The sequence below is a fragment of the Acomys russatus genome, chromosome 24 (assembly GCF_903995435.1).
Source record: "Acomys russatus chromosome 24, mAcoRus1.1, whole genome shotgun sequence".
NCBI lineage: Eukaryota > Metazoa > Chordata > Mammalia > Rodentia > Muridae > Acomys > Acomys russatus.
The window spans coordinates 16,827,513-16,838,316 of record NC_067160.1 but is presented as its reverse complement, the minus strand read 5'-3'; the positions used below and the strand labels follow the sequence as shown (position 1 = coordinate 16,838,316).

At 44.8% G+C, this 10,804-nt stretch overlaps 1 protein-coding gene across 1 annotated transcript; it reads left to right on the top strand.

Annotated features, from left to right (window-relative positions):
• Positions 1 to 5,091: 5,091 nt before the first annotated feature.
• Positions 5,092 to 5,847, top strand: LOC127207667 (splicing factor U2AF 35 kDa subunit-like). Its single transcript, XM_051167093.1, has one exon. It carries the CDS (start codon positions 5,092 to 5,094, stop codon positions 5,845 to 5,847), a length of 756 nt encoding a protein of 251 aa, XP_051023050.1.
• The last annotated feature ends 4,957 nt before the right edge of the window (positions 5,848 to 10,804 follow it).

The following is a 10,804-nucleotide window of genomic DNA, read 5'->3' as shown; positions in this document are numbered from 1 at the left end:
GATGGGAGTGCTGGGGGGAAGGAGCGGGGAAGAGGGGAGAAGAGCTGACAGCCATGGGGGCAGGGAGGACACCAAGCAAGTGTGCCCCAAGTGTCAGAAAGTAGCCATCTACACCCACCTCTGCTTCCTTCTCCATTCGAATGCTCTGCTTTAAATTCTTGTCCTTTTTTTTATGAGGCATCGTGTTTCTTAACAGTTACTGATGTCAATGAACCCAGAAGAAGCAACATCGAAAGACTTCAAAGAAAGAATGTGTCGGCATGAGGAGCGTCCATTTTAGTCCCAAGCACTCAGGAGGACCTCTGAATTTGAGGCTAGCCTGGTGTATAGAGTGAGTTCCAGGCCAGCCAGGGCTACACAGTGAACAACGAATATGGTTGTGGTATCAAGTGAAGGACACACTGTGGGACTTGTTAGACTGGGAGCAAAAACTGTGGATCGTGGAGAAAATGGAAGTAGCCACTTAGCAGCAACTTTAAAAAAATACTTACAATTATGAAAAGAAGAGTGAGCCTGGCGTGGTGGCTCACGCCTTTAATCCCAGAACTCGGGAGGCTGAGGCAGGCAGATTGGTTTGAGTTCGAGGACAGCCTGCTCTACAAAGTGAGACCAGGACTGCCAAGGCCACCCCCCCCCCCCAAAATGGAGCACTTTAGACAAAATGAATAAACAAAGCACATATATGTATAGATGTGTATATATGTATGTGTATACATGAGCTATATGAGGAGGCTGGAGAGATGGCTCCAAGGTTATAAGCACTGACCGCTCTTACAAAGGTCCTGAGTTCAAGTCCCAGCACTCACATGGTGGCTCACAGCCATCCATAATGTGATCTGATGTCCTCTTCTGCTGTGTAGGTGTATGTGCAGGCAGAGCACTGGGTACATAATAATGAATAAATATTTTTAAAAAGACATATGAGAAGACAAGAGCATATCTAATAATAAACAAAATGTAGAAAATAGAAAGGGAAGTGTTTAAAATACAGAAATGGACATGGTGGTGGCTTATGCTTGTAGAAGTTGCTGAAGAGGCAATAACAGGTGAGTCTCTAAGTTCAAAGCCAGTCTGGTCCATGTAGAGAGTTCCAGGCCAGTAAAGCCTATATAGACCCTATCTTGAAAGAAAGAAAGCAAGCAAGAAAGAAAGAAAGAAAGAGAGAGAGAAGGCAAGCTGTTGAGGGGTGGTTGTTCACACCTATAATTCCCACCACTGGGAAGGCAGAACCAGGTGTGTCCCTGTGAGTTCAAGGCCAGGCTGGTCTGCAGAGTGAGTCTGGGACAGCCAAGGCTACACAGAGAAACCCTGTAGCGGGGGGAAAAAAAAAACCCAAACCAACAAACAAAAACAAAAAGCCTAGAAACAAGAAGAGAAATAATCAGATGCATTTATAATCTTTTACTTATTTATTTGTAATTTTTATTTTTTGTTTTTTTGAGACAGGGTTTCTCTGTATAGCTCTGGCTCTCCTGGACTCCCTTTGTAGAGCAGGCTGGCCTTGAACTCACAGAGATCCAGCTGGCTCTGCCCCTCCACTAGCCCCCCTACCCAGTGCTGGGATTAAAGGCATACACCACCAGGCCCTGCCATATTTTTGAGTTTTTGGGACAAGGCTTCTCTGTGTAGACCTGGCTGTCCTGCACTCGAACTCATGGAGTTCCACATACCTCTGCCTCCCAAATATGAGATTAAAGACATGCACCATGGCCCCCTAGCCTATTTTGATCATATCTGTATATATATATTTAATAAATTTAATGTTTGTTTTTGGTTTTTTTTTTAAAGACAGGGTTTCTCTGTGTATTTTTGGCTGTCCTGGACTTGTTCTTTAGACCTGGCTGGCCTCACACTCAGACATCTGTCTCCCTCTGCCTCCGGAGTACTGATTAAAGGTGTGCACCACAACAGCCTGGCTAATTTTTTCCTATTTTAAAAATCAGAAAAAAATAAGCAAAGAAATAAAAATCAGATGGAGGCCAGGTGGTGGCGGCGCATGCCTTTAATCCCAGCACCTGGGAAGCAGAGGTTGGAGGATCACTGTGAGTTCGAGGCCAGCCTGGTCTACAAAGTGAGTCCACCACAGCCAAGACTACACAGGGAGACCCTGTCTTGAAAAACCAAAAACCAAAACACCATCTTTTAATATTATTATGAAAGTGATCCTTATTTTTGTGGACTTTTGGAAATACCTTGGCTTTCCGCTAAATTCTACTGACCGAACTTTCAGAATTGCTTAGTAGAGCTGGGTGTGGTGGCACAGGCATTTAATCCTGCCTCTAAAAAGCATATTTATTCACAACAGTGAGTTTTATTAGATATCATAATAGCATTGTGGTTATACAGCATGTTGGTGGATATTTGAGGATGTAAGAATTAATTTGGTGGAATGCTGGGCGGTGGTGGCACACGCCTTCTTTAATCCCAGCACTGGGGAGGCAGAGGCAGATGGATCTTTGTGAGTTCAAGGCCAGCCTGGCTTACAAAAGCTAGTCCATCCAGGACAGTCAAGGCTACATAGAGAAACCCTGTCTCCAAATATCAAAAAAAAGAGGGTATGTGGTGGAGACATCCCATTCAGGGCTGAGTGTCCTCAGGTCTCTCACCCTCTGCTCATTGTCTGGCTTTGGGCCTCTGTGTTTCTTCCCAGCTGCTACAGGAAGAAGCTTTTCTGATCCTGGCTAAGCAAGGCACTAATCTATGTGTGCTCCAACACATCCCTCTCCAGAGCTCAGGGAACCCTGGGGAGGTGGGGACAAAAGTGTCAAAGCCAGAAAGGATGGAGGGCACCAAGAAAACAAGGCCGTTACCACATCTTTGATCCCATCATGATCACTAAGATTAACATCACTGAGCTGGGCATGGTGGTGCACGCCTTTAATCCCAGCACTCTGGAGGCAGAGGCAGGCGGATCGCTGTGAGTTTGAGGCCAGCCTGGTCTACAAAGTGAGTCCACGAGGGCCTAGGCTACACAGAGAAACCCTGTCTCGAAAGAACCCCCCCCCCCAAAAAAAAAAGATCAACCTCACTGTGATCTCTGAGATTGTGATCTGTAAAAACTTGTCTTTGGTTTGTCAAGGTTGAGCCCTAACTCACCTTTATTTCAAGAACTTCCTGTTGATTGTAAACAGGTGATTAAGGTGTGGTCCAGACAGGACAGGCTTACACACACCTTCAATCCAGGAGCTCTCTAAACACAGGATCTAAGAAAGTTAAGCCTAGGTCAAGAGGTGGAGCAAGAAACCAGCTGACAGGGATTACAGAGTGCGAGGAACTTTGAGGTGAGGGCTATTTAAGACAGCCTGTGGAGGCAGAAGGGGTCTTTGGTCTTTGGCACTTGTCTAGCTTGGGATTTTAGCTTGGCTCCTAACTTGTTGGCACCTCAGCTCCTTGGCCTTTGGCTTTTTGGGCTTTGAGCTAGCAAACCTTTTGTCTTGGTTTTTTTTCGGCGTTTTTCTCCTGGGCTGTCAGGTGAGCTAGTGATCCTTTTGGGCCTTTTCCGTCAGGAGGAGAGCTGAGAAGGAAGGACAGCTTGGTGCTTTCTCTGTGTCTCTGAGCTAGGTTTTTACCACCAAATTTGGCTCCTGTGTCTTGATTAGCTAAGTAAAGGATCTGGGACTTTTAATTACAACAACATTTTGACCCTCCAACGTGGGGCAGGATCACACAGACAGATCAATCCAGGTGAGGACAAACTGAGAAGCCATCAAGTTTGGTAAGTCATCTGGGAAATAGTCAAGAAGTGAATTAATTATGGAAAGTTACTGCAACCTTTTTATTTTGTATAGGTTTTTGGAGACAGGGTTTCTCTTTGTAACCTTAGCTGTCCTGGACTCACTTTGTAGGCCAGGCTGGCCTCGAACTCACAATGATTCACCTGCCTCTGGCTCCTGAGTGCTGGGATTAAACGCGTGTGCTACTATGCCCGGCCTACTAACTGGAACTTCATAGACTTTAGAACCCTGTTTAGTGCTACTTCAGATGGTCTAAAAAAAATAGACTAGTTAATGAAAAGCTAAACAACTTAAACGAAATTGGCTGAACACCAATTGTTATGATTATGATGCTCATATATAATTTATTATTAATACCCATAACAGATTTCTGTGCCTCTTCTAAGAAAAAAAAAGTTAGGGCTACAGGAAAAAGAGAAATGTGAAAAGTGCATACAAGCCTTAGAAGGGAAATTAGAGAGATGTATGAATGAGATTAAGGAAAAGACTGAGACACAGATAGAGGAATTTAGACAAACCTTAGAAAGACCTAAGAAGAAGAGTCAGATACAGACATAGGAAATTAGACAAGAGCCTCCTCCTTTCAAGCAGATAGATCTCTCTATGAACCCGGAAGCCAGCAAGCCCCAGCATCCTCTTCTGTCCCTTGGGATCTGAAGTTGGAGCCTTTGTGGCTCTTAGATCCAGCCCTCAGGTCTACACAGCAATTCCACCTAACCAGTGAGCCATCTCTCTAGCCTCTCAACTTGATCCTTAGAGGAAGGAAAGAGCCCAGAACTCATTTTCTGTGTGTGAGTTGGGGGTGGGGGGTGGGGGTGGGATGGAGAATAAACAGGACGAAGACGATAGACATGAGTAGGAAACAAAGATGGCATCTGAAATATTTGAGTCTAATTATGGGGAAAATATTGTATCAATTTGATGACACTTCAAAAGACCTCCAATATGGCCAACATGTATGCAATCATAAATGTCAACGTCTCTCAGCCTTCCGGAGTATCATACATACTTAATTTAATGGATCTGGTGCTGTGTAGGAGCAGTGTTCAGAAGGTTTGAATGAGGCAGGCCGAGAATTCTTTCTCCTGGGCTCCTTGCTTTAGGTGCTAAGTAGTAGCCTGCAGTTCCAAAGGCAGGTTCCAGACCTTGCTCTTCTCTACTGCCCTGCCACCGAATTGCCTGTTGACAGAGATCTCTGCCAAATAGTCCCGGGACAGCTAGGATTCGCTGATGAAAGAAGGCTAAGTACTCTGTAGGTTATGGACTTTTGATGGAGTTTTCCTTAGTTTTTCTTTTGTTGTTTTTTTGTTTTTCAAGCCCCAGCTGCAGCTGCCCTGTAGCTCTGGTCCCCCGAGCAATGGCGGAATACTTGGCCTCCATCTTCGGCACCGAGAAAGACAAAGTCAACTGTTCATTTTATTTCAAAATTGGAGCATGTCGTCACGGAGAGAGATGTTCTCGCTTGCACAACAAACCGACCTTCAGCCAGACCGTTGTCCTCTTGAACATCTACAGAAACCCTCAGAGCTCTGCGCAGCCTGCGGACGGTGTGCGCGGCGCTGTGCGTGCCCTGGAGATGCCGGAGCACTATGACGAGTTCTTTGAGGAGGTCTTCACTGAGATGGAAGCAAAGTACGGGGAGGTTGAGGAGATGAATGTCTGTGACAACCTAGGAGACCACCTGGTGGGCAACGTGTATGTCAAGTTCCGACGCGAGGAGGACGCAGAGAAGGCGGTGAAGGACTTGAACAATCGTTGGTTTCATGGGCAGCCCATCCATGCAGAGCTGTCCCCAGTGACTGACTTCAGGGAAGCCAGCTGCCGCCAGTATGAAGTGGGACAGTGCACAAGAGGGGGCTTCTGCAACTTCATGCATCTCAAGGCCATCTCAAGAGAGCTGCAGCGGGAGCTGGATGGGCGCAGGCGCGAGAGGCATCGGCCCAGGTCGGATCCAGTGAGCCCAGTTCCGTGTGCAAAGACAATGACTGTTGGCTCCAGTGGAGGGGGAGGTGGTGGAAGACCAGAGCGGGACAGCAGGCGGTCAAGAAAAGGTCTGGGCGATTCTGACCGGAGCCATTTTCACCCAGTGTCTGCTAGACAGTGTGGTAGTTAGAAGACAAGCCAGTTCATAATGGGATTTTTTTTTAAACAACAAGAAAAACAAAGATGGGTTTCTTAATAAAATCTGTAGTGCTACAGTGTTGGTATTAAAAAATAAAGCTGGGGAAGACATCAGCAGCTTATAATTTAACTAAGGTGAATAAAATTGTTGCTTATTAAACCACTTGTCTCTAGAACCATTCTCTTTTTTTTTATGGACTGATGCCGGTTCTTCTCTGTCTCTTCCATCTCTTGTTCTGTTCATGGGTCCTATACAATTGCAAATCATTTTTGTTAGATTCAATGTCTGCACTGCTCTATTAATACAATATTATTACAATTAGTAATAATAGATTTTTTTCCCCAAGACATTGTTTTCCTGTGTAGCCTTGGCTGTCCTGTGTTTGCTGTGTAGACCAGGCTGGCCTGGAACTCACAGAAATTGCTGGTCCTAAAGGCATGGGCCACTATGGCTATCTAATAGCTTTGTGTGTGTGTGTGTGTGCTTTTTTTCAAGACAGGCTTTCTCTTTGTATCCTTGGCAGTCCTGGACTCGCTTTGTAGACCAGGCTGGCCTTGATCTCACAATGATCCACCTGCGTCTCCCTCCGGAGTCCTGGGTTAAGTTGTGTGCTTCCCCTGCCAGGCTCTAATAGCTTTCTTTAAAAAAAAAAAATTTATTTTTGTTCAAGAACTTCCCTTCAAAGAGAAAAGTGTTCCCTCCTCACCCCAAAAACAGACTTTCTGATCTCTAAAGACATTTTTCAACCAGTCTCTCACTTGTGAAACAAGGAAGCTGGTAATAATATAAGAAGATCACTTACACAGAGGAGAAAACTTCTTACCAAATAGAAGATTTCCCTGCCCAAAGGACTTGGAAAAGACTACGACGATGGTGATGACGATCATTATCCTCGAATCTTGGTCTCCTTCCCTGAAAGTGTCCTCTTCCTTTCGGTGGCCCACCATAGCCAGGTCTAGTTCCCTTCCCTTTTCCTTTAAATCTGCGGCCTGTACAATCGTGATTGAGAATTTCATCAAAAATTTCCTGTCCTAAAAAATAAGATTTTTACTCAATAAAGATGAGGTAAAACAACCAACTATTGGTGAAAAATGAGAATGACTTTCTCCTTTTGACTTCCATTTGTTTAGGGATTCTTGCTGATCACCCATGATTCTTTTCATTTCTTCTTTTTCCACATGTCCTTCTAGTGCTTTTCAAGTTTTTCTCATTATTTCTCCTAATGGATCACCAAATTATAACCAAAAGAAGGGGCTGGAAAGATGGCTCACATTCTTAGTCCCAGCATTTGGGATTCCGAGGCTGGTCGTTCTCAATGAGTCTCAGGCCAGCATGGTCTATATAGTCACTTCCAGGCCAGCCAGGAGCTGAACAGTGAGAACTTGCCTCAGTCAAACTATCAAAAGTAAACAAAAGTACAAAACCAAAACCAAGACAAACACAATCCAGGAAGTCTTTTAATGGTTTGTCCCCGAGCACATACTGATCAGTGTTGGGGGGGGGGGGCATAGGCTGCTTTCTTTCAAGGACCATATTCCTGTGGAGAAAATGAAGGCCCTTTGCTGCACTTATCCGTGACAGTGTGATGCCTTACAACATTCTCCGGGCGTCTCCACACAGTCATGCATTTCTACACAATCCTAACACCCATCACCTCAGTCTCCTCAGCACCACAATAACAAGAACATTTGAATGTCACCCCTCCCACACACACCTTTGTAGTTGCAGTTGTCCCAACTGCAGAAGATGCACAGAGGTCCAGGCATTTATCAGTTTTCTTGCTGATTATGTGTCATGATGTCAAAATTAGAGATCCAGTCAATGTAGTCATCAGCAATACGAATAAAAACATTCGGATTAAAAGCCGGGGAGTGAGGGGGCTGGAGAGATGGCTCAGTGGTTAAGAGCACTGACTGCTCTTCCAGAGGTTATGAGTTCAATTCCCAGCAACCGCATGGTGGCCCACAACCATCTATAATGTGATCTGATGCCCTTTTCAGCACTGTATGCATAATAATAAATAAATATATTTAAAAAAAAAAAAAAAAAAGCCGGGGAGTGTGGCTTACCCCTGTAATTCCATCACAGAAAATGGAAGCAAGAGGGACAGTACTATCCGTGGTTAGGAAATGAGGCCAGGTTAGTCTCAAGCTTGTAGAAGTGTCATACACAGTGCAACGGAATCGTAAGCGCCCAAGATTTCAAAATGGGTAAAAAAATGATTAACATTTTAAAAAGAATTTATGCCCAGATTTTGAAATTACCAAAAACTGATTAACATTTTGTAAAAGGAAATGCATATATAAATATTCATTAACCATATGAGAAGATGCTCGCCTAGTTAGTTATTAAAGAAATACACCCTACACCACATGTGATTCCTACCCCTAACACGGCAATAAGAAGATACGCAATAGCTGCTAGACAGTGGTGGCACATGCCCCTAACCCAGCACCTGGGAGGCAGAGACAAGTAGATTCCTGAGTTCAAGGCCAGCCTGGTCTACAGAGTGGTTTCAGGGTAGCTAGCACTAAGTGAAGAACCCCTGCCTGGAAAAACAAAAATAAAGTAAGTAAGTAATTAACTAAATAAAGAAACGTTCACACTCACTAAAGTCAGTGAGAGCCCAGCACCTGAGTCTCAGTGAGCTGGAACTGGAGCAGCAGGAGCTTGGGGCCATCCTTGGCTATGTAAGGGATTCAAAACCAGAAGGGCCTTACTAAGACCTTGTCTAAAAAAAAGAAGAATACCAAACCAAACCGATGCAGAATGTTTCTGGGAAAGCCAGGAGCTCCCCGCCTTGGCCCCCACCCCCACCCCGTGTCACTGTAAAATGGTTCTACCTTGTTGCTACTTCTTGTTTCTTTGTTGTCCTCACTCTGTAGCCCAGGTTGGCTTTGAACTATTAATTCTCCTGTCTCAGTCTCTTATAATGCTGGGATTGCAGGGATATACCACCATCCCTGGCCTGCTAGCCCTCCCCCTCCCTCCCCCTTCTGTCCCTCTCCCCCTACCCCCTTCCCTTCCTTTCTTTCTTCCCAGGTTTTGGAGACAGGGTTTCTCTGTGTAGTCTTGGCTGTTCTGGACTCACTTTGTAGACCAGGCTGGCCTTGGATTCACAGAGATCTGCTTGTCTCTGCTTTCAAGAATCCGGGGATTACCGGTGTGCACCATCTTACCTGGTACCTGTTCCTTATGAACTCAAACATCGGTTTATCATACAGCTCTGTGCCTATGAGGAATTAAAGATTATTTATACACAGAGACTTATAGGTGAATATTTGTAACTATATTATTCATAGTCTCTGCAAATTTGAAGTTCCTCAGCTGGGCATGGTGGTGCATGCCTTTAATCCTAGCACTTGGGAGGCAGAGGCAGACGTAATGCTGTGAATTTGAGGCCAGCCTGGTCTACAAAGGGAGTCCAGGACAGCCAAGGCTACACAGAGAAACCCTGTCTTGAAAAACACAAAAACAAAAGCAGATTTGAAATAACTCAAAAATTTCCCAAAATAACGTTTTGTTTTTTGTTTTTTGTTTTGTTTTTTGTTGTTGTTGTTGTTGTTTTTTGAGACAGGGTTTCTCTGTGTAGCCTTGGCTGTCCTGGACTCCCTTTGTAGACCAGGCTGGCCCCGAACTCACAGTGAACCACCTGCCTCTGCCTCCTGAGTGCTGGGATTAAAGGCGTGCGCCACCACAGCCAGCTCCAAAATAACATTTTTATTGATTATTTGATAATTTCATAGTCATGAACCCTGATCACACTCACTTCCCAGTCCTCCCAGTTTGTGTTGTCCATATACACACTGAAGCATGGTCAAGCTCCCAGTGCTCAGCCCTTTAAAGGAAACTAAATCTTTCCCCATCAAGCAGTAGCCATTAATTCTGGAGAGGTGCACTTCAGCATCCTCAATCACAATTTCGCTTGTTTGTTTTTTTGAGACAGGGTTTCTCTGTGTAGTCTTGCGTGTCTTTTACTCACATTGTAGACCAGGCTGGCCTTGAATTGACATTGATCTACCTGCCTCTGCCTCCCTGAGGGCGAGGGTTATAGGCCTGCGCCACCATGCTATCCTTAAGGGTTCTCTTCCATGGCTTTCCTGTCTAGGCTATTAACTATTTTTAGCTCATCACCTGCATGCAGTGCACACAGCGGCCAGAAGAGGGCTGCCTGTGTTGGTGTTGGTAACCAAACCTGAGTTCTCTGGAAGAGCAGCAGCAAAGAGCTCTTGACCACTGAGCCATGTCTATAGTTCTTTTTTTTTTTTTTTTTTTTTTTTTTAAAGGCAAAGTCTTCTTATGTAGTCTAAGCTGGCCTTTAATTTGTGAGATCCTCATGTCTCGAATTCCCAGGTGCTAGGATTATAGTTGTATATTACTACTCCGGACTTGTGCTGCCCCCACTCTGTCTCTGTCTGACCGTCTCTTTTTCTCTCCAAGATAGGAAGAAGATGTAGCCTAGGCTAGCCTAGAAATTGTGATTCTCCCATCTTAGTGTCACAAATGTTAGGATTACATGAGCTATTATCCCTGGCACAAATTATTCTTATCACCTTCCACTCCTTGCCAGGATCCAGGGCCTAAAGCATGCTAAGCAAGGGTTTGCCCTTGTGATATTACCAAATTGCCTTTCAAATAAAAATAAAAACCACAACTGGGCGTGGTGGCACATGCCTGTAATTCCAGCACTGGGGGTGAGGGTAGAGGTGGGGGTTGCACAGAGGTAGGTGGATCTCTGTCAGTTTGAGGCCAATCTGGTCTACAAAGTGAGTCCAGGACAACCAACGTTACACAGAGAAACCTTGTCTCAAACCACCACAATAAAACAAAACAAAATCACACACACACACACACACACACACACACACACACACACAGAGAGAGAGAGAGAGAGAGAGAGAGAGAGAGAGAGAGAAGATGTAACTGAGAGATAAATCCAGTTCTTTGC

What these genes read in the sequence shown, in the direction of transcription:
- LOC127207667 (XM_051167093.1), top strand. Translation starts at nt 5,092, where the DNA reads ATGGCGGAATACTTGGCCTCCATCTTCGGCACCGAGAAAGACAAAGTC.